Raw genomic sequence first — 25,482 nt, forward strand, 5'->3', positions numbered from 1 at the left:
ACCTATTAAGAAAATTGAATTCATAATTTTAAAAATTCCAAAAGATAAATTTCCTGGCTCAGGTGGTTTCATTGGAGAAATCTATTAAACATTTAAAGAATTAACAGTAATTCTACAAAATTTCTTCTAGAAAATAAGAGAAAAAAATGCTTCAGAGTTCATTTTATGAAGCTAGTATTAGTGATACCCAAACCAAAGACAGGAGTTCAAAAAAACAAAACTACAGACCAATATTCTTTATGAATATAGATGCAAAATTTCCTCACAAAACATTAGCAAGTACAAGTCAGCAAAATATAAAAGATTATACACTATGGCAAAGTGGTATTTATGCCATTGAGGCAAGGCTGATTCAAAATTTGAAAGTCAACCAGTATAATCCATCATTATCTTTTTTTTTCTAATAATAAAATCAGGTGATCATCTCAGGAAATGCAGAAAAGCATTAAGGAAAGTCAACATTCATTTATGATAAAAGTTCTCAGAAAAAGAGAAATAGAGGAGAACTTCTTTACCTTGATAAAGAATATCCATAAAACACCTAGCTAACCTCATTCTTAATGATGAAATATTGAATGTATTCCCCATAACATGAAAAATAAAGTTAAGCTATCTACTCTTATTCAACATAGTGCTGGAAGTTCTAGCCAGTGCAATAAGGCAAGAAATTAAAAAAAAAAAAAAAAAAAAAAAAAAGCATACTAATCAGAAAACAAAACAAAAACAAGAAAAAACAACTTTTGATACTTACAGATAACATGATTGGCTACATAGAAAATCCCAAGGAATCTACAAAAACACTTCTATAACTAATAGGTAACATTCAGCAAGGTCACAAAATACAAAATGAACATACAGAAATCAATCATATTTCTATATACTAGCAATAAACATATGAACATTGAACTTAAAAATATAGTATGACAATATAATAATAACAAATAATGGAGAAAAAACTCTCTATTCAATAAATTTTGCTGGGATAACTGGCTAGCCATATGCAGAAGACTGAAACTGAACCCCTTCCCTTCACCGTATTAAAAACCAACTGAAAATGGATTAAAGACTTAAAAGTAAGATCTAAAAGTATAAAACCTTAGAAGAAAACTAAAGAGCTACTGCAGGGTATCAGCAGAGTAAACAACCTACAGAATGAGAGTAAATATTTGTAAGCTATGCATCTGACAAAGTCTTAATGGCTAGAATCTATAAGAAAAAAAAAAAGGCAAAAACCAAACAAACCCATCTAAAAATGAGTGAACGACATAAACAGACACTTCTGAAAAGAAGATATACACATGGCCAACAAGCATATGAAAAAATATTCAATATCAGTAATCAGAGAAATGCAAATAAAAGCCACAATGAGATACCATCTCACACCAGTCAGAATGGTCATAATTAAAGTCAAAAAATAGCAGATGTTGGTGAAGTTACAGAAAAGGGCATGCTTAAACACTCTTATTGGTACTGTAAATTAATTCAGTCACTATGGAAAGCAGTTTCAAGATTTTTCAGTGAACTTAAAACACAACTACCATTTGACCTAACAATCCTATTACTGGATATATACCCAAAGGAATATAAATCATTCTACCAAAAAGACACACGAACTCATATGTTCACTGCAGCACTAGTCACAATAGCAAAGACATGGGAACAACTTAGATGCCCATCAAGGGTGGACTGGATAAAGAAAATGTGGTAAATATATACCCTGGAATACTACACAGACATAAAAAAATCGTGTCCCTTGAAGAAACATGGATGCAAATGGAGGTCATTATCCTAAGCAAATTAACACTGGAATAGAAAACCAAATACTGCATGTTCTCACTTATAAATGGGAGCTAAAAACTCAGGACACATGGACACAAAGATGGGAACAACAGACAACAGAACCTACTTTAGCGGGGAGAGTGGTAAGTGGATAAAGGTCAAAAAACCTACCTATTGGGTACTGTGCTCAATACTTGAGTGGCTAAATCATTTGCACATCAAACCCCAGTGACATACAATTTACCCATGTAATGAACCTGCGCATGTCCCTCATGAATCTAAAATGAAAGTTGAAAAAAAAAATATAAAACACAAACAACAATTGTATGCTGAAGATTACATAATGTTGACGAAGGAAATCAAAGATATAAATAAACAGAGAAATATGTTCACAGACTGGAAGACTCAACATAATAAAGATGTCAATTCTTCCCAAATTTATATACAAGTTTATTAAAATTCCTATCAAAATTTCAGCATAATTTCTTGTGTATACAAAATTATTCTAAAATTTATATTGAAAGGCAAAGAACTTGGTTAGTTGAAACAATTTTCATAGAGACCAAGTGAGAGAAATCACTCTATTTGATTTCAAGACGTAAATCCAGCTACAGGTATTAGTGAAGAAATAGGCCACTGATCAGTGAAACAGAGTAGAGAACACAGAAATAGACCTATACAAATATGCCCAAACAATATTTGAAAAAAACATAAAACCAACTTATTGGAGGAAGGACAGTCTTTTCAAGAAATGGTAAAGGAGCAACTGGACATCCACAGGCAAAAAAAAACGAACCTTGACCTAAACCTCACATCTTACAGCAAAATTACTAAGAACTGGATCACAACTTCAGGTAGAATGTAAAACCATAAAAATTTCATAAAAAATAGGGGAAAATATTTTGAAATCTACAGTTAGGCAAAGAGTTCTTAAACTTAACACTGAAAAGCTCAATCCATAAAAGGAAAAATTGATAAATTGGACAAAATAAAACTTTACTCTGTAAAACCCATATAAAGAAGATAAAAAGACCAGCTACAACGCAACAGAAAGTATCCGCAAAACACATACTTGACAAAGGACTAGTATCTAGAATATATATATATATATAACTCTCAAAGCTACAGTAAAAAGGACAAACAATCCAATTAGAAAATAGGCAAAAGTCACAAATAGACATCTCACTAAAGAGGATAGAAGAATAGCAAATAAGCCTATGAAAAAATGTTCAACATCGTTAACCACTACGGAAATAATTAAAACCACAGTTAGACAGTACTATCACCTATCAGAATGGCTAAAACAAAAAATAGTGAAAACATCAAATGCTTTCAGGATATGAAGAAACTGGATCACTCAAACATTGCTAGTGGGAACTGAAAATGGTACAACTACTCTGGAGAACAGTCTGGCAGTTTCCTTAAAAAACTAAACATGCAACTGCCATAGGACCTACAATTGTATTCCTGGGCAAACCCTAAGAAATAAAAAGTATAGTCTCATCAAAATCTGTACACAAATGCTTATAGCAGCTTTAGTGACAATAGGCAAAAACTGAAAATAATCTAGATGTCCTCCAATGGGTAAATAAACATACTGTAGAACAACCACACATTGGACTACTACCCAACAATAAAAAGGAACAAATTACTGGTACATACAGCAACCGGGATGAGGCTCCAGAGAATTATGCTAAGTGAAAAATGCCAGTCCTACAAGGTCATATCCCAAAAGGAATGTGATTTCACTTTTAAAACTTTTTTGAAATGATGAAATAATAGAAATGGAAAACAGATTAAGGTTTGCCAACAGTTAAGGAAGCGACTGGTGGGAGAGGGAAGTAAGTGAATGTGGCTATAAAAGGGTAACTGGAGGAATCCATGTGGTGATGGATGTGCTCCTCAGCCTAACTGAATGTCAGCACTCTGGCTGTGCTACCACTCTGTGGTTTCATAAGTTGTCACCACTGGGCTAAACTGGTAAAGAGCGTACATACAGGATCTCTTTGTGTTATCTCTTACAACAGTAGTGAATCTATAATTACCTCAAAATAAAAAGTAATTAAATAAAAGCAACTGAGCTTTAACTGTTACAAAATTGTTTACAAAGTTATAATTTTAAGGTCTAAAATTCTCTGAAAATTACCATAAATTGTGAGATTTATTTTTCTTACTAATCTATGTTTTGAAAATGCTACATAAGAACCTTGTACAATTGAGCTTGCATGACTTAGTAGATACAAATGTCTGAACTTCTTTGAAGAGAATAGGAGTATGCAGTTACATATTGGTCTCATATTTTACATATTTATTTACAACTTAAACTCAAACTATTTCCCAAAAAAACTCATCATATCTTGTCACCATGTAAATCCAAGTTCTTCATTAAAAATTCTACTGATGTGCGTGCTGTGCCTCATGCTACTTCACATGGCAGCACAGTTTTCTGATGGAGTCTCACTATGGTGAGTGCCTGTGATGAAAACATACAGCTGACTGCTTTAAGAAGTAATGTACCTTTTCCAGTATCAGGGACAGCCTGGAGCTGACATTAGACATAGTCTAAATATTTAATAGCTTCCATTTAAACTTGAATTAGAAATTCATAAAATACAAAACAATGACTATTTTGAGTTATTTTCTAAAATCTAAAAGCAACATTCTTAAAAAAGAATGACTTGACCTCAGAAATGCAAAAGCACTTTCATTACCACAAAAGAATATCAGAGAGCAACTTTGCCCAGTATCTTGGGAAAAAAATACCTTATTCAAGAAAGAAGACACAGATCCTAGGAAACAAATACTACTGCAATGTGAAGATAGCTAGTTTCAGTCTAGTGATAAATTGAAAACAATGAATACAGACCACCACGTTGGAAAGTATTAAAAGAAAAAGATGACTGCACCGAGAAGAAATTAATATTAAACTAACACATTTTCAAGAATAAGCTGAACTATTTTTCACATCAGGGTAAGATTCCTAAGTTGTCATGCTGTGTACACAAATAAATAATCAGCCTTCCACATATAGGCATATTGTCATTTCAACAATATTCAGTCTCTTTACCAGGAGTAGATTCCATCTCAAGAAATCATCTTCTTTGCTCATCCATAAAAAGTAAATCCTCACCTGTTCAAGTTTTGTCACAAGATTATAGCAACTCATTCCCATCTCCAGGCCCCACTTCTGATTCTGGTTCTCTCACTATTTCTACTACATCTGCAGTTACTTCCTCCACTGACTTCTTGACCCTGAAAGAGTTTGGAAGTGTTGGAATCAAGTTCTCCCAAACTCATGTTAATGTTGATATTCTGACCTCCTCTCATGATTCTTGAATGCTCTTAGTGACATCTAAGTGGTGAATCCTTCCCAGAAGGTTTTCAATTGACTCTGCCCAGATTCATCAGAGAAATCACTATCAATTGAAGCTATAGTTTATGAAGTCTACTTCTTAAATATTACGACTTAAAAGTTGAAATTACTCCTTGACCCATGGGCTGCAAAATGGATGTTGTGTTAGCACAAAAAGAACATTAATCTCCTGGCACATTTCTGTCAGAGCTCTCAGGTGGCCAGGTGCTTTGTTCAGTAAGCAACAATATTTTAGAAGGATTTTATTTTTCTGAGCAGTACATCTCAACAGTGGGCTTGAAGTATTCAGCAAACAATGCAAATAACAGATGTGCTACCACCCAGGCTCTGTTGTTCCATTTCTAGAGCACAGGCAGAATAGATATAGCATAATTCTTAAGGGCCCTAAGATTTTCAGAATTGTAAATGAGCACTGATTCAACTTAAAGTCACCCGTAAAAGAGTTGGCCAGTCTTTTGAGGCTCTGAAGCCAACTAATGACTTTTCTCTAGTTATGAAAGTCCTAGATGCATCTTCTTCCAATAGAAGGTCATTTCATCTACAGTGAAAATCTGCTGTAGTGAGCCACCTTCATCAGTGATTTCAGCTAGCTCTTCTGGATAGCTTGCTGCAGCTTCTACAATAGAAACTGCTGTTTCACCTTGCACTTTCATGTTACAGAGATGGCTTCTTTCCTTAAACTTCATTAACCAACCTCTGCTAGCCAACTTTTTCTTCTGTAGCTCCCTTGCCTCTCTCAGCCTTCATAGAATTAAAAAGAGTTAGGACTTTCCTGTGTAGGCTTATGCTTAAGGGAATGTTGTAGCTGCTTTAATCTTCTATCCTGACCACTAAAACTTTCTCCATATCAGTAATAAGGCTGTTTTGCTTTCTTATTCATGTGTTTGGCTTTTGACGTGCCTTTCTCACTAGGCTTAATCATTTCTAGACTTTGTTTAATGTGAGGGACATGCAACTCTTCCTTTCACTTGAACACATAGATGCCACTGTAGGGTTATTCATTGGTCTCCTTTCAATATTGCTTTGTCTCAGAATAGAGAAGTCCAAGAAGAGGGAGAGAGAAGGGAGCATGGCCGATTGTTGGAACAGTCAGAACACACACAACACTTACTAAGTTCACCATTTTCTATGGTGATGCAGTTCATGTCACCCAAAACAATTACAGTGGTAATATCAAAGACTACTGGTCACAGATTAGCATAACAAATATAAAATAAAAATGTTTGAAATATTGTGAGAATTACCAAAATGTCACACAAAGGCATAAAGTGAGCACCAGTTATTGGAGAAATGAGGCCAAGTAGACTTGCTCGAAGCAGGGTTACCACAAACCTTCAATGTATAAAACATTCAATATCTGAGAAGCACAATAAAACAACATATTCCTGTACTTAACAGTGGCATTTCATTAAATTCTCTCTTTCATAGAAAGTAAAGTTTTTCTTCAAAGCCTAGAATGAGTAAATACACCAAACAGTCAGACATTTACTTAAGATTCCTTCTACAACACCATGCTGAACAAATCTTAAGCCTGAGATGTTAATATCTTCATTCACGCAGTCCACAGAAGTGTCACCTTTTTCCCTATTTTCTATCACAATATCAATTGGTAGAACACATCTTAAGGGAGAACAGAAACATTTAGGGTGGGTGAGGGGAAATGTCCAAACACAAAAATGTAGAACATATTTCTCTAGTGCAAGAGACTCGAAATGATGAGACCAGCCAACCCAGATGCATTTAAATAAAGTTGATCTCCCCACATATCCTATTTAAACCAGGGCATCAAATTTTTAACAGTAACAACTTCCCAATGTGTCCTCATATTAGCAAGACTACTCTATCAGCCATCTCAGACCAGCCCAGCACAAAATTCACATACAAAGCTGCCATAAAAGTTAAAAAATAATCCTAAGGACCTACATCTGGGTGAAAGGGCTTTAAAGCATTCAGCACTCTTAAGCTTTTTTCTAACTGCACGGGTGCTGTAGAAGGAACCTTAAGTATCTGAGATTCTATGATTCTAATATAAATTACATTTGAATAAACCTAAGCAGTTCTCAGGATTACCTAATTTTAATACTCTTGTAGAAAGAATGACTTAAAATCTGACAAACTGACTTAGGACAGTTTAGCTACAGGAAAAAACAGTCTACCTCATTAATTAACAAAAACCATCAGATCTCTATAAATCTTAATCAAATCAATAATACAGGCCAAGCCTCTGAGTGGGTTTACAAAAACCTGGAATATCAGAAAACTAAAAATCTCGCTTGACTTTCATTATAAAACAGAAGACAAACACACAGACAAAGCTGTAAGAAAGAAAGACCTCATTGTCTAATGATAAGTCCTTGAGTATATGAAAGCAGTAACTGCAGTAAACAGGCAAAGCCACTGAACTTATCCGTACTTGAAGGGTACAGACAAGCCTTTGGGGGCACTAGAGAAGGCAAGACGACTCCATACACTAGAATGCTATCAGGGGTGGTCTAGAAATGACTGAACAGTGAGTAATTTTGTTTCTGATTCTGTATGTGTCGGCCTGTACTTTGAATATTTTCCACAATAACCATTGGTTTTTTTACCATTAGAAAATTAAAATAGAAAATTATTGCATATTGAAGAAAAAACAGATTTTTACACAAATTATGTATTCTTACCAATTTAAAACATAAAGCCATTACCTAAAATGAACAGATTTTCTAAAGAAGAAAGAGAAGCCCAACTATAAGTACTATTAATACTCTGCACATAGTAGATACTCAATATATCTCATTTTAAGTGTTGGCTATAGATTACCATCAGATAAGCTTTAATTTACTCATAAGCAAGTGCTCCATATATTCACACCAGAGATACCATTTGATTCCTCAGTTCTCAGAAATGTCCTCTGTTAGTAAATTTACAGTCATTTTTACACTCAACTATCAGAATTTGATAGGTTATTTTGACACTCTGGCAATTACATTGTAATTTCCTCACCAATCTAAGAAGAACTCTTATCTACTATACAATTTATAATATCAATGTTATTTTTACTCTGCCAAAAAATGAAGTGTTTTTATTGCAGTGATTTATCCTGCAGATGTGTTACTTATACATACACATCTATTATAAATCAAGCATTGGAGATGAGAAAGAACAAAATTAACAAACATAAAACAAAAAAGGGATTGAGATGATGTACTAGTGAACAGCAGGAAATTAAACTCCCAGCCTTGATTCCATTAAGAAATTTTGACAAGATAAAGATCAAGAGCACAGCTTAAGCAGTTTGTGAACAGCTGCACAAGTCCCAAAATGATATATGATTTTTTTGCATTACAAGCTTCATTGCTAACTTGTAGCAGTTTTGGTAAATAGTTGAACAGGTACAAATAAATTTGATACATTATGGAAATACACAGGACCAAGATGAACAATTGTAAAGTAATCTAAACTTAGGAATTATTCCAAATGAAAAAGATTATAACTTGAAAAGTTATTTTTAATAGATATTAAAGATATCTATTAAAGCAGATAATAGTTATCTATTTATTAACTAATATATTTATTTTAATATTAATATTTCAACATTGTTTCATTGTTTTCAAAAGCATACTGTCGAGAGACAAAGTGTAGCATTTGTGACACTCAGCAAACTTTTAGAGAATTAAGATAATATTTGATACCAATTTCAAGTAAAATGTCCTTCACCATATCTCTCATAAAAATAAGCTAAATTTAAAACAAAAAAGTCATGCACTAAGATATCACAATATCTATGAGATAAGAGCAAGCAACAAACTAAAAAATACTGAAATTAAAAAATATATATTGTTGCAATTTTTTTTTTTTTTAATTCTAGAAATTTGACATCCTTTCCATAAATCACCTACAATCTGTAAAGCATGCTTCTTCCTCATGGTCTTTTTTCTATATAGGCCTGTAAGTAACTTCCCAACATATACACTGCTACAAAGAACCACAAGTCCACTTAAAAACTGGGTCAACTCCTTTTAAGCTTCCAATGTCTTTAATGTTTCAAGGCAATTCAATAATTCATTTGAAGTCAAATAGGTTGAAATCACATTCTTGGAGCGTTGACAAGAACAGTCGTTTATTATTCACTTAATCATGTCATGCATGAGAGTTTGGTTGTGTCTTCCATTCCCACCTTCCAACTCAATGGAGTCAACACTGCACTCCATTATGCCATGTACCACAAAATGGCCAGGACAAACAATAACAGTGTCACCTTCATAGCAGGCATTTATAACAGGTAATGGATCACTACAGAACTAGAAAACAACATACTTGCAAATATACACCCTCACATGGTTTGGATCTGTGTCCCCACCCAAGTCGCATGTTCAATTGTAATCCCCAATGTTGGTTGTGGGGTCTAGTCGGAGGTGACTGGGTCATAGGGACAGTTTCTAACAGTTTAATACCATCCCCCTAGTGCTGTCTCATGATAGAGTTCTCACGAGATCTGGTTGTTTAAAAGTATGTAGCACCTACCCTCTCTCTCTCTCTCTTCTTCCTGCTCCAGCCATGTAAGCCTTGCCTGCTTCCCCTTCACCTTCCGCCATGATTGTGAGTTTCCTGAGGCCTCCCCTGCCATGTGTCCTTATAACCTGCAGAACTGTGAGCCAATTAAACCTCTTTTCTTTATAAATTACCCTGTTTCAGGTATTTATAGGCAGTGTGCAAAGTGACAAATATACACCCCCACAAAGCAACTTGAGTATTATTCCAAGTGCCTTTATATCTCACTCTGAAAATGGAGCCAACACTGCACACTGAAGCATCTCCTTTGGTAGTGGACTGAACCAAATGAACGCCTGGTAAATGGCTACTGCTGATGAAAGGCAGGGTTCTCACTACTTCCTATATAACAGAAAACCATCTCTGGGAAGCTTTTTGTAGAATTCATGAAAACGTATGGTGAATCAGAAGGAAAAAAGCCACTTGCAGCAAGAAACTCTCCTTTTACCTGTATTTCTATCTCTTTCCCCAAGGCACCTGGCAAAGCCTGTCCGTGAATAGGGTCCACAGCAGACCAGTCATCCTGGTGAAGGAGATCTCATGGGTGGAACTACTGACCACCAGATGGACACCCTTTGCTTAGATGTTAGAATTCTGATAATCAAACACATACCATGAAGAAACCAAACAGACGTTATCAGTTCTCAGTAAGACAGCGAGGAAGAAAAGATGCTAACTAGCTAAGAATTACAAAGACACACATACCTCAACAAAGGATTCTCCATGAGTTTTAGCTTTTGCTTCACCTGTTCAATCTCTGAATACAATTTTAACCCTTCAACCATGGAGATATTTTCCTGTTCAAAGCTACAATTTGACAAACTGCTTCTCAGATTAAAAAATGTGCTGTAAATCTCCTCACATTGAGACAACAGATTGTGGCAGTCACGTCCTGAAGGAACTCCAGTTTTCAAGAATGTCATAATGCTTGAGAGTTTAAAAGCAAACTGAAATCCATTGCCTTTCAGACACATTTTTTCTCATTAAGAAAGCCCATGTAGTCCTCAAAGACCCACTAAGAAAAGTGCTTTATAACTCAGGTACATGTTAAGTCTCCCTGAATAGTACTCTAAGTAGTAGCTGTTGAAAGTTTGAAGCACCACTTCATTAAAGTCACTAATTTTTCTTCTTTTGAGGAATTGTTTTTTCTTAGATCCAAACATTTGTGCTTTAGAATTACCTAAAGTTCATGTTGTACAATTTGTAATCATTATTTGATATGAAATTATTTTCTTCTCATATATTAGATTCAAAATCTTAATAAGGAGTGGGTGGCAAGGGCCAACTGGGGAATAGGTGTATAGAGCGAAGTAAATTGTTTCACAATGGTTAAGAGTGCCATGTTTTCAGAGATCTGAATGTAATTTTAAAATGTTTTAAAAGATTACCATATTTATAGGATCAAAAATTAGAAATGACTCAAATTGTCTAGTCCTTCCTTGCACTTAAAGCACTATATAAGCACAAAATTATGTTGAATATTCCCTGAGAAAGATCATGGGATTTCAAAAAAATAAATCTTTGAGATTCTGAGGGGAAAAAAATGCTGTCATTATTAGAGAATGATTAACACAAAATAACCTCGTACTGGACAACCTCACTAGCACTTGAAATTTATTCATTTACATAAATTCTCAAATATAATGACAGAACAAAAAGTATGTCTCAATGTAATAAAATAATTTATAAATATACAGTCAATAGATATTAAACTAATGGGTTTAACACTAAACTATTGCCACTACTTGTAGTTTTAAAATAATTGCTTTATTTTTCAGTTAAATGTATATCAACTAGCTGTGCCTTAGGTTACAGCTTCTCAATTCCGATATCAGAATCACCTAGGATCTTTCAAAAATACAGATGCTCAGGCCAACATCCAGAGCAATAAAAACTGGTCTCTGAAAGTGGAGAGGTATTTTTTAAAGTTCCCTAGGGATATAATGTGTAGCCAAAGTTGAGAACTATTGTCTTAGATGACTATTATTTTTTTAACTTAGTCATGCTCTGAAGAAGATGGGGGGGAAAAGCAGAACAAAACCCTAATTTATATCAAATTATAGTGAACACTCAATATTTAATATTTACTCCTATCTTAGCCCAAGGACCTTTTTAGAGTCTGCCTACATTTGGTAACATTCCAGTCCCTCCATCAAGTGCCATAGTTTCTTCTCCATAACTAAAAACAATTCCTCCCTTATGCTGTCCCATCTGCCAGTGATGTACAAGGCATGTATGGAAATCATTACTTGTTCACACATGCAAGGCTCTCAAATCAGAGTACAATTTTTGTCCACATACAGATCAAATTTACCAGATATGCATTATATTCTCCTACCATTACATTCCACTTCAATCAAAACCAATGACTACTCTTTAAGAGCAAGTGTATCAAACCTAGAAAATACTCAAGCTTTTTGATGTTCTGGGATTGTACTGAACACACTATAGAAAAATAGGAAATGCACAATAGAAAAATTAGAAAGGCTAAATAGAAATCACAGCCAAGTTATGAAAGCTGAAATCAGACATACATAATTCTAAACCACGTAGAACCATTAACCAGATTTTCATTTTTTAAATTTTGTTATTATTTACTACTTAAACCAAGAGAAACTTACTAAATCAAATCAAACTGCATGAAAATGTAAAGAATTCCTGCCTGTCTTATATAGTCAAATCATCTTTCACATAGGAAAAACAAATTACCTTCTACAATTTTTTTAATGTGAGTTCTAATTTTATTGCAGCATTGCCTAATAATTTACTGCTCATGAATATAGGAGAAAATTACTGGTCTTAGGGCACCATCTAGTGGAAAGATAAGTGTCACATGTAACAAGACCAGCATAGAACAACTACTTAATTTAGGTTACATGATTAATTTTGGTATTTTTGTATGGAAGGGCTTTTCCTTGTCAAAATATGATAAATTAAAAGAATGTGTTTAGGTATTTTGGATTCATCTGTTAGTTTAACCTAGTATGTTTTACTATAGGAACTTAGAGTAAAGCCATATAGCTTAAAAGTATTCTTTAAAAGTTTAAAGCAAAAAAGTCTCTATAATTCAAATAAGTTCACTCTTTGAAAAAAACAATTGTCATTGAATAGATGTTCACAAACCTCCTGATTTTAGACTCAGTTTATAAACAGTAAAAGCAGGTTTCTCTGCACTTGTTTGTTTCATTTAATAACTTGAGGCCGACCACGGATTTGCATTGCCGAGGACAGGACCCCAGGGCAGCGAAGCAGAATGGCCAACATGCAGGGACTAGTGGAAAGACTGGAACGAGCTGTCAGCCGCCTGGAGTCGCTGTCTGCTGAGTCCCACAGGCCCCCTGGGGACTGCGGGGAAGTCAATGGTGTCACTGGAGGTGTGGCACCCTCCGTGGAAGCCTTTGACAAGCTGATGAACGGTATGGTGGCTGAGTTTTTAAAGAACAGTAGGATCCTTGCTGGGGATGTGGAGACCCATGCAGAAATGGTGCACAGCGCTTTCCAGGCCCAGCGGTCTTTCCTTCTGATGGCTTCTCAGTACCAACAACCCCACAAGAATGATGTGGCCACACTTCTGAAACCCATATCAGAAAAGATTCAGGAAATCCAAACATTCAGAGAAAGAAACCGGGGGAGTAACATGTTTAATCATCTTTCGGCCGTCAGCGAAAGCATCCCTGCCCTTGGATGGATAGCTGTGTCCCCCAAACCTGGTCCTTATGTCAAGGAGATGAATGACGCTGCCACCTTTTACACTAACAGGGTCTTAAAGGACTACAAACACAGTGATTTGCGTCATGTGGACTGGGTGAAGTCATATTTGAACATTTGGAGTGAGCTTCAAGCATATATCAAGGAACACCACACCACGGGCCTCACATGGAGCAAAACAGGTCCTGTAGCATCCACAGTATCAGCGTTTTCTGTCCTCTCCTCTGGGCCTGGCCTTCCTCCACCCCCTCCTCCTCCGCCTCCTCCAGGGCCACCTCCACTTTTCGAGAATGAAGGCAAAAAAGAGGAGTCTTCTCCTTCACGCTCAGCTTTATTTGCCCAGCTTAACCAGGGAGAAGCAATTACGAAAGGGCTCCGCCATGTCACAGATGACCAGAAGACATACAAAAATCCCAGCCTGCGTGCTCGAGGAGGGCAAACTCGATCTCCTACCAAAAGTCACACTCCAAGTCCCACATCTCCTAAGTCTCATCCTTCTCAGAAACAGGCCCCAGTGTTGGAGTTGGAAGGAAAGAAATGGAGAGTGGAGTACCAAGAGGACAGGAATGACCTTGTGATTTCAGAGACTGAGCTGAAACAAGTGGCTTACATTTTCAAATGCGAAAAATCAACTCTTCAGATAAAAGGGAAAGTAAACTCCATTATAATTGACAACTGTAAGAAACTTGGCCTGGTGTTTGACAATGTGGTGGGCATTGTGGAAGTGATCAACTCCCAGGACATTCAAATCCAGGTAATGGGGAGAGTGCCAACAATTTCCATTAATAAGACAGAAGGTTGCCACATATACCTCAGTGAAGACGCATTAGACTGTGAGATCGTGAGTGCCAAGTCATCTGAAATGAACATACTTATCCCTCAGGATGGATGGTGATGTATAGGTTCCTGAACAGTTCAAGACAGCATGGGATGGATCCAAGTTAATCACTGAACCTGCAGAAATTATGGCCTAACTTCCCGAGAGACCGAACCACCTCACCTGAATCCCCCCCTATCAAACAAACAAAAAAGCAGCAGTAAAGAGCTAGAAGTTGCAGTAGCACCTACTGCTTTAGCTTTGGCCTCCAACAATTCTGTGCTGTAGACACAGCACTGTTTCTGGCACGCCTCGTGGGCATTTTGAAATATTTAACATTTCCTCATGATTCGCCTTTGTGTGTGATTTTAGTTCCACATGATGACTTGTGAACATTATGGATTTAAAGGGAAAAAAAAGAATTCTGTTCCCCTCATATCAAGAACACAGTAACTGATAGATAAAAAGACTGCATGATTCACTTTTACACTTATATTTCATTGCTAGTTAAAAAATAAAACCTTTGAGAATCTAAGATGTACATTTTTACCTTTTAGGCAATTTCAATATAATGTAGAAGTAGTAGTGTACCCTGAGAAATGGACACGTTTTTTCTTACTGTTACCACATGTTCACCTTTATCAGCGTGGATACTGTCAGCATGAGTACATATTTCAACTCACGCTTTTAAAAGACCTATGAGTTTATATTAAGGACCAAATTCAGTTTATTGGTCCTTGGAAGACCTATATTCTCTGTAGTTACTGAAAACTGAAAGTAAATTCTAATTATTCATCTTACATATTTTTCCACCATGTCATTTGAAAACTTACTTTTCTTCTGCATAAGAGATCCTTATGCCAAAACGTTAATCAGAAGAAGTCATTTTTTTGCTACGTAATACCGCACAACTTTGCTCTAAAATCAAGCTCAGTTATTATTTTCCAAGTTTGAACATGTTAAATTTCAGATACCTTGTAAATTATGTCTTTAATGTTTTATTATAGACTAATTTCCTCTTTTCCATCTGCCAGACTTGCTAACCAGCCTCAAAATGAACATGAAAAGCCATACATGTATTGTTTCTCCGAAAACCTAAGGTATTATCTGTTGGTTTGGCTTGCTGCTCCTATTTTGTAGTCTTGATAGTAGAAGCTTCTTTAGCATAAGAGTAGCTATTATATTCCTTTTAGCTTTTCAGTACATAGTGCTGAAAATCTGCAATTTCTTGGATCACATTTAATGAATTACAGTATAATGCTTGGCGGGCCCAGTACAAGCATATATAGTGTGCCTATTACAGCCTTTGGAATACATCGTTTTCATTTTTTAAATATCTTCTATATCCATATAGTATTCGAATTATTAATGCTCATGTACCAAGGTTTTGCTATGAAAGTTTTGTCTGTATGAATAATGTGGCTTTAGTAAATCATTTTCAACTGTAAACTTANAACCTAAGGTATTATCTGTTGGTTTGGCTTGCTGCTCCTATTTTGTAGTCTTGATAGTAGAAGCTTCTTTAGCATAAGAGTAGCTATTATATTCCTTTTTAGCTTTTCAGTACATAGTGCTGAAAAATCTGCAATTTCTTGGATCACATTTAATGAATTACAGTATAATGCTTGGCGGGCCCAGTACAAGCATATATAGTGTGCCTATTACAGCCTTTGGAATACATCGTTTTCATTTTTTAAATATCTTCTATATCCATATAGTATTCGAATTATTAATGCTCATGTACCAAGGTTTTGCTATGAAAGTTTTGTCTGTATGAATAATGTGGCTTTAGTAAATCATTTTTCAACTGTAAACTTACTCTGAAATAAAGTAAAATTCTAATTGTTTAAAAAAAAAATAAAAAAAATAACTTGAAAAGGGGTTGCACTATTTGTATATTGGTCTATTTCTGTCTATAGGCCCTTGGAGTAAGACTGTACATGTGTGTGTGTTGTGCATGCATATGTGTGTGTGTGTGTCTCACAAAGGTAAAATTAAGCCATGATAACTATTTTTTCAATATATACAAGATCAGTAATAAACACAATCTCAACTGAGGTTCAACACATCTGACAAAACAATCATATGCATCATCCTTTTCTTCACTCCAACTCTTCCAAATGTTTTGGTAGGAAAACCTAAAAAATAACTTAATATCATTCAAATTTAATCACTGGCCCCAAATGTTAGGATTCTGGAAGGATGAGAGCTAAAATATAAATCAAAGCAATTCTCATATCTCAGAGAATGCTGCATATTTGCTATGGTTATCAGTTGAGTCACACAAGATAATGACCTTTTTTGGATCAGCTAGAGGGGTTTTTCTACAACATTCTTTTTATAAAACTTTCTTTTTATCAGAAGTAGTATTTATTCACCGCCGGTAACTGGGCAGATAGTAGTTCCATTTGTTGAGATAGAAAACACTGGTAGAGAAACAGGTTTGCGGTTGAAAATGAAGAGTTTTGTCTTTGCCATGTTCAGGTTGAGATGCCTATCTGACCTCCCAGTAATGATGTCAACTGTGCAGAGGAATACACAAGCCCAGAGATCCAGGGAAAGGTCAGGGCTAGAGACATAAATCTCGGAGGTGTCAGCATATTAATAGTTTTAAAGCAGTAAATGAGATCATCTAAGGACATAATATAAAGCAGCAGTTCTCAACCCTGGTTGCACATTAGGGTCCCCCGGAACACTTTAAAAAATTGATTCCCTATCCCAGACCAATAAATCAGGTATCTGTGGAGGGAGGGGGGTTAGCATCCACATTTTTTTTAAAGCTCTCTAAGCACTTTAACAAATTTTTATGACAAAAAATTCTAAACATATAACAGATAAAATAGTATCATGAATATCATGTATCCATCAGTCAATTCCAATAATTACCCACTTAGGAGCAATCTAATTTCATCTCTACCTCACCAACCTACCCTCTGCTCCTCTCCTCCCACCATCCTTTCCCTGGCTTATTTTGAAGCAAATCTCAGATACATAAAATCATTCACAAATTTTTAGCCCTAAAATAAATCTTTATGCCACAAAAGTTTTAATTTCTAATATTACCAAATACCCAGTCAGTACTCAAATTTTCCTAATTTTCTCTTTGCTATTGTTGTTTTACAGTTGACTTATTCAAATTAGGATCCAAACAAGGCCAGCTGTGGTCCTTAATGGATGTGTCTCTTAAATCATTTTTATTCTATACATTACCCCTTGTTCTTTTTACCCTTGTAATTTATTTAATAGCTTCCCATACACTGAATTTTGTTGATTACTTCTCCAGGGGGTCATTTATTTAACATGTTTTTCTGTTTCCTTTCTTTCTAGTAAACTGATAGTAAGATCTAGAGCTTGATGGGCTTCAGGAAAGATTTGTTGGCAGGAATACTTCAAGTGAGGTATGATGTACTTGCATCAGGAAGCGCATACAGCAAGTCCTCTAATGTCAGCCTTTCATTCAATGTCTTTCATTATATAAAGGAATAAACATCAATTCCTGGCCATAGTCACAGCCTGTGTGGAGTTTTCATGTTTTCCCATGTCTGCATGGGTTTTCTACACGTACCCTGGCTTCCCACATCATAAAGATGTGCATACGAAAGATGTGCATGCTAGCTGAACTGGTGTGTCAACATCCTCCCAGTCTGAGTGTGGGTGTGAGTGCACCCTGGGATGAAACGGCATTCTGTCTCCTGCTGGTTCCTATCTTGCACCCTAAGCTGCCATGATAGGTTTTGGCCACCTGCAGTCCTGAACTGGAACAAGCAAGTTGGAAAATGAAAAAATGAATATGAATTATTGTCAAATAAAAAATTTTAAATTAGACAATAATCATACAAATGCACAACAATAAACAATGCAGTATAAAATCGCTCAGCAAGTCCATCAAGTTTGTGACTGGTTTGAACCACGTGGTGGTAAAGGGTACTCCTTACAATATTTACTTTGCCAACATTTATTCCTCAATTTGACCAACAACCACCATGAATGACTGCCATGACTCACTGGTTCACCAAAAATTGGGTAAATAATTATTTTGTTTTCTTACATGTATACAGGATTCACATTTATTTCAATGTTCAAGATTAAAATTGTTTTGGGTCTTTATTAGAAGTTTGGTGATGTTTTTGTGACCAGAAATATGCCATAGGAACTTTAACTTTTGTTTATATGTATCAGCCTATGGTAACATTGGTTTTGTTATTTCGCTTAAAGTTGAAGTTTCCAAGAACCTGTCAACAACAGTAAGTGAAGACTTCTATAATGCCTAGCCATCTCTTTTTGTGAGGTTAAGACTGATCAATGGATTCAGGTGTTGTCAACCTGATTCATCCACTACAAAGTTCTCTATTAATTTTTTACCTAAAGATTATAGCAGTCATGGAGGATCACTGCTTATAACCTTTATTCCATTAGTGGTTACAAAATATGGATATTCTATCATTCCTTCTTCATGTAGTGGTTGGAACACGTCTATAAGGAAAATCCCCAAGTTATTATAATGCACTTCCAAGGTAGAGTAGATTAGAAAAAGAAGAGTAATAGGATTGATCCCTTGGTAACTCGAACACTCTAAAAAGATAGAGCATGAGAGAAGAGCTGGGCAAGATGACTAGAAAACCAAGCCAGTGAGACACGAAATGAACAGTGCTATCCCAGAGGCTGAGAGGACAGTGTGTTAAGATGGGAATGGAGGAGGCGGAGCAAGGTGGTAGAAAAGAAGGCTCCTCTGATCATCCTCTGTGCAAGGACACCAATTTAACAACTAACCACACAGAAAACCAACTTCGTCAGAACTAAAACTCACACGAGCACCTATAGTACCTGGTTTTAAGTTCATATCACTGAAAAGAGGCACGGAAGAGATAGAAAAAGAAGTCTTGAATCACCAATGCCACCCCTCACCCACCCTCCTGTGTGGTACAGAGAGCATATCTGGGCGCTGGAGGAGAGAGAGCACTGCAATTGTGAGGCATTAAACTCAGCTGTCCTGCTACAGCAGAAAGGAAAACTGGACCAAACTCAGCTGATGCTCACCCATGGCGGCATTTAAACCAGGCCCAGCCAGAGCCGAATCACTCTTCCCAGCAGTCCAAACTTGAGATCCTGTAAACCTCGCCACTGAGGGCTAAAGCACTTTGTGTCTCTAAGTAAACTTGAAAGGCAGACTAGGCCATAAGGACTGCAACTCTCAGGTGAGTCCTAGGGCTGAAACGGGCCCAGAGCACAGTGGACTTGGTAGGGGCACACGACCTACTGAGACATCAGCTGAGGTGGCTAAGGGAGTGCTGGCATCACCCCACTCCTAAATCCAGACTGCACAGCTCACAGCTCTAAAGGAGACCCCTTTCCTCCACTTGAGAAGAGAAGGGGAAGAGTGGTGAGGTCTTCATCTTCCATCTTGGATACCAGCTCAGCTAAAACAGGACAGGTCACCAGGCAGAGTTGTGAGGCTCCCCCACCCCGCATTCCAGGCCCTAACTCCCAATCCCCAATGACATTTCTAGACACATCCTGGGTTACAAGGACCCAGTCCTGCCAGCATTCATCATCTGCCAAATGAAGACCCCTTGGGCCCTGAATAACCAGCAGTGATACCCAGGTACTTTGTCAAGGGCCTTAGTGAGCCACTGAGACTTGCTGGCTTCAGGGGAGACTCAGCACATTCCCAGCTGTGGTGGGCCACAGGCCGAGACTCCTTCTGCTTGAGAAAAGTAAAGGGGACTTCATCTTGCACCTTAGACACTAGCACAGCCACAGCGGGGTAGAGTACCCAGCGGGCTATTAGTGTCCCTAATTCCAGGACTTGATTCTTGAATGGCATTTCTGGACCTGTCCTGGGTCAGAGGGAGGGAAGCCCACTGCCGTGAAGGGTGAGTCCCAGGCCAGGCAGCATTCACCACCAACCGAGTCGAGAGACCTGGGGCCTTACGGGAACATCAGCAATAGTCTGGCAGTAGTCCTTGTGGCCTGGGATGGTGGTAGCTATGGGGTGAGGCTCCTCTGCTTTTGGAAAGGGTACAGAAGAGTGAGAAGGACTGTATCTTGTGGTTTGAGTGTCAGCTCAGCCACAATACAACAGAACATCAGGTAGACGTCTAAGTCTTTGGCTCTAGTCCCTGACTTCAGGACGACACCTCTGGATCCACCTGGAGCCTGGGGGACCTCATCACCCTGAAGGGAAAGACACAGGCCTGGCTGGCTTTGCCACTTGCTGATTGTTAAGCACCAGGTTCTTGAGCAAATATAGGCAGTAGCCAGGATGTGGTGAGAGTAGGCCTTGGGTGAGACTCAGTGGTGTGCTGGCTTCAGGTCTGACCCAGTACAGTCACAGTGGTGGTGGCCACAGGGGTGGTTGTGTCACTCCACCCCCAACTTTAGGCGACTCAGAAGAGAAACTCTGCTTGGGAGAAAGTAAGGGAAGAGAACAAGAGTCTCTGCTTGGTAATCCAGAGAATTCTCCTGGATCTTGCCGAAGACCATAAAGGCAGTACCTCTATGAGTCTGCAAGAACCATAGTGTTACTGGACTTGGAGTGCCCCCTAAAGCAGGTACAGCTTAGATCACAACACTCAAGTCTCTTCAAATATCTGGAAAGCCTTCCTAAGAAAGACGAGTACAAACAAACCCAGACAGTAAAGACTACAAGTAAGTACCTAACTCTTCAATGCCCAGACACAGATGAACACCTACAAGAATCAAGACATTCCAGGAAAAAAATACCTCACCAAATGAACTAGATAAGGCACCAGGGCTCTTCCTGAAGAAACAGCAATACATGACCTTTCAGATAGAGAATTCAAAATAGCTGTTTTGAGAAAACTCAAGAAAATTCAAGGCAACACAGAAAAGAAATGCAGAATTCTATCAGATAAATTTAACAAGGTGACTGAAATAAAAAGAATCGAGCAGAAATTATGGAGCTGAAAAATGCAACTGGCATACTGAAGAATGGAATAGAGTCCATTAATACCAGAATTAATCAAGCAGAAGAAAAAATAGTGAGCTTCAATACAAGCTATTGGAAAAATACACACTCAGAGAAGAAAGAAAAAACAATGAAACATGTCTACAGGATGTAGAAAATGCCTCAAAAGGGTAATTCTAAGAGTTATTGGTCTTAGAGAGCAGGTAGAGAAAGAAATGGGGGTTGCAAGTTTATTCAAATCCTCCTTAAGGATAGGTCATATGTTAGGTATCAAAACAAGACTTCAAACATTAAAAAAAACTGAGATAATACCAAGCATCTTCTCTGACCAAAGGAGAATAAAACTAGAAATCACTAAGAGGAATTTTGGAAACTATGCAAATATATGGAAATTAAACAATAGGCGCCTAAAGGACCAGTGAGTCAATGAAGAAATTAAGGAGAAAATTGAACAATTTCTTGAAACAGATGATAATGGAAATACAACACAGCCAAATCTATGAGACACAGTAGAAGTAGTACTCAAAAGAAAGTTTATAGCTATAAGTGCCTACATCAGAAAGAGGAAGAACTCCACATAAATAATCTAATCATGCATCTTAAAGAACTAGAAAAGCAAGAGCAAATCAAACCCAAAATTACAAGAAAATAAATAATAAAGATCAGCACAGACATAAATAAAACTGAAATGAAAATACAAAACATCAATGAAACAAAAGGTTGTTTTTTAAAAAGTTAAACAAGATTGACATAGCCAAACTAAAAAAAAAAAAAAGATACAAATAAAATCAAAATGAAAAGGAGACATTACAACTGATATTGTAGAAATTCAAAGAATTTGATTCCTAGTATCACTGGTAGATAGTATAAGCAACTATATACCAATAAATCAGAAAATCTAGAAGAAATGGACAAATTCCTAGATATATACAACCAATCAAGACTGAATCAGGAAGAAATCTAAAACCTGAACGGACCAATAAGAAGTAACAATGTTGAAGCTATAATAAAAAGTCTCCCAGTAAAGAAAAGCTCGGGACTGATGGTTTCACTGCTGAATTTTTACCAATCCTCCCCAAACTATTCCAAAAAATAGAGGAGGAGGGAATACTTCCAAACTCATTCTACAAGACCAGTATTACCCTGATATCAAAATCAGACAAAGACACATCAAAACAAAACAAAACAAAACAAAACCAAACAAAAAAGAAAAGAAAAAAAAAGAAAGAAAACTACAGGCCAATATCTCTGATGAATATTGATTCAAAAATTCTCAACATTACCAAACCAAATTCACTAACATATTAGATCATTCATCATGATCAAATGTAATTTATCCCTGGGATACAAGGATGGTTCAACATACATAAATCAATGTGACATATCATAACAGAATAAAGGATAAAAATCATATGATCATTTCAATTGGTGCTGAAAAGGCATTTCATAAAATTCAACTTCCCTTCATGATAAAAACTCTCAAAAGCTGGGTACAGAAGGAACATATCTCAACATAATAAAAGCCATATACAGCAGACCAATAGCTCTTATCATACTGAATGCAGAGAACTCAAAGTCTTTCCTGTAAGATTTGGAATACAAGGATGCCCACTTTCACTACTGTTATTCACCACAGTACTATAAGTCCTAGCTAGAGCAATCAGACAAGAGAAGGATATAAAGGGCATCCAAATTGGAATGGAAGAAGTCAAGTTATCCTTATTTGCAGATGATGTGATCTTATATTTGAAAAAAACCTAAAGACTCCACCCAAAAACTATTAGAAGTGATAAATTCAGTCAAGTTGCAGAATACAAAATCAATATATAAAATCAGTAGCATTTTATATGACAATAGTGAACAATCTGAAAAAAAAATAAGTACCCCCTTTTAAAATAGTTACACATAAAATTAAATACCTAGGAACTACCCAAAGAAGTGAAAGATTATAATGAAAACTATCAAACAGTGATGAAAGAATTTAAAGAGAACACCAAAAAAAGGAAAAATATTCCATGCTCATGGAATGGTAGAAGCAATTTTGTTAAAATGTTGATACTACCCAAAGCAATCTACAGATTCAATGCTATCATAAGGAAAAAGAACAAAACTGGAAGAATCACATTACCTGACTTTAAAATTACATTACAGAGCTATAGTAACCAAACTGCAGGGACTGGCATAAAAACAGACACATAGACCAATGATAAAGAATAGAGAACCAAAAAACAAATCCCCACACATACACTGAACTCATTTTCCACAAAGGTGCCAAGAATAAACACTGGGAAAAAGATAGCTTCTTCAGAAACTAGTGCTGGGAAAACTGGATATCTATATGCAGAAGAAGGAAACTAGACTCCTATCTCTTGCTATACACATAAATCAAATCAAAATGAAGACTTAAATCTAAAACCTCAAATTATAAAAAACCCTTAAACTATAAAACTACTACAAAAAAAATTAGGGTTTTCTCTAGAACATTGGTCTGGGCAAAAACTTATTGAGTAATACCCTACAAGCACAGACAACCAAAGCAGAAATGGACAGACGGGATCACATCAAGTTAAAAAGCTTCTTCATAGCAAAGGATACAATCAATGAAGTGAAGAGACAACCCATGGAATGGGAGAAAATATTTGCAAACTACCCATCTGACAAGAAATTAATAACCAGAATATACACGGGGCTGCAAACAACTCTATAGGAAAAAATCTAATAATCAAAAAATGGGCAAAATATTTGAATAGCCATTTCTCAAAAGAAGACATACAAATGGCAAACAAGCATATGAAAAGGTGCTCAACATCATTGATCACCAGAGCAACGCAAATCAAAACTACAATGAGATATCATCTCACCCCAGTTAAAATGGCTTATATCCAAAAGACAGGCAATAACAAATGCTGGCGAAGATGTTAAGAAAAGAGAACCACATTGGGCATGGTGGCTCATGCCTGTAATCCCAGCACTTTTGGAGGCCAAGGAGGATGGATCACTGGAGGTTGGGAGTTCGAGACCAGCCTGACCAACATGGAGAAACCCCATCTCTACTAAAAATACAAAATTAGCTGGGCGTGGTGGCACATCCCTATAATCCCAGCTATTCGGGAGGCTGAGGCAGGAGAATCACTCGAACCTGGAAGGCGGAGGTTGTGGTGAGCTGAGATCGTGCCATTGCACTACAGCCTGGGCAACAGGAATGAAACTCCATCTCAAAAAAAAAAAAAAAGAAAGAAAGAAAAGGGAACCATCCTACACTGTTGGTGAGAATGTAAATTAGTAAAATAACTATGGAGAACAGTTTGGAAGTTCCTCGAAAAACTAAAAATGGAGCTACTATATCATCCAGCAATCCCACTCCTAGGTATATATCCAAAAAGAAGGAAAATCAGTATATTGAAAAGATATCTGCACTCCTACGTTTATTTGCAGGACAGTTTACAATAGCTGGGATTTGGCAGCAACCTAAGTGTCCATCAACACAAAAATGGATAAAGAACACATGAGACTTATACACAATGGAATACTATTCAGCCATAAAAAAGAATGAATCATTTGCAACAACATGGATGAAACTGGGGATCATTATGTTAAGTGAAATAAGCCAGGCACAGAAATACAAACATTGCATGTTCTCACTTATTTGTGAGATCTAAAATTCAAAACAATTGAGCTTATGGCGATAGAGGTAGAAAGATGGTTACTACAGGCTAAAAGGGAAGTGGGGGAGGGTGAGGGGAAGGTGGGGATGGTTAATTAGAAAGAATGAATAGAAACTATTAGATGACAGCACAACAGAGTGACTACAGTCAATAATAACATAATTGAACATGTTAAAAGAACAAAAAGAGTCTAATTGGATTGTTTATAACACAAAGGATAAGCACTTGAAGAGAAGGATACACTATCCTCCATGATGTGATTATTTCACATTGCATGCCTGTATCAAAACATCTCATGTAACCCATAAATATATAAACCTACTATGTACCCACAAAAATTTAAAATAAAAAAATAAAAAGATAGAAATGATCAAATACCTAGAATGCAGTCAAAAGGTCAAGCAGTATGAGATCAGAGAAGTGTCAACTGGATTTGAGAACATGGAAGTCTTTGGTAATCTTGAGCACAATTTTCATGGTGAAGTTAGATTAGAAGTGTTACTGGGATGCCAAGAAGTACAGACCGTCTGTCTGTGACTATATATAACTCTTTCGAAAAGTTTTGTGTGAAAAGAAAGGAGCACTAAAAATGAAGCCAGCCATCTTTTAATTCTTATGGATTGGGCTGTCAGTCTCTTCACCCTCTAGAGTCTTTTTTTTTTTTTTTTTTTTTTTTTTT

The 25,482-nt window shown here is 36.6% G+C and overlaps 1 protein-coding gene and 1 pseudogene across 1 annotated transcript; one reads left to right on the forward strand and one right to left on the reverse strand.

Annotated features, from left to right (window-relative positions):
* LOC108530586 (SHC SH2 domain-binding protein 1-like) overlaps positions 1–25,482 on the reverse strand; it is a 48,474-nt pseudogene that overhangs the window by 15,191 nt on the left and 7,801 nt on the right.
* On the forward strand, positions 12,891–14,620 carry LOC108530598 (adenylyl cyclase-associated protein 2). The gene has a single exon (XM_017873580.1). The coding sequence runs from the start codon at positions 12,939–12,941 to the stop codon at positions 14,286–14,288; it is 1,350 nt and encodes a 449-aa protein (XP_017729069.1). The 5' UTR covers positions 12,891–12,938; the 3' UTR covers positions 14,289–14,620.

The sequence above is a fragment of the Rhinopithecus bieti genome, unplaced genomic scaffold (assembly GCF_001698545.2).
Source record: "Rhinopithecus bieti isolate Rb0 unplaced genomic scaffold, ASM169854v2 scaffold_7509, whole genome shotgun sequence".
Lineage (NCBI taxonomy): Eukaryota > Metazoa > Chordata > Mammalia > Primates > Cercopithecidae > Rhinopithecus > Rhinopithecus bieti.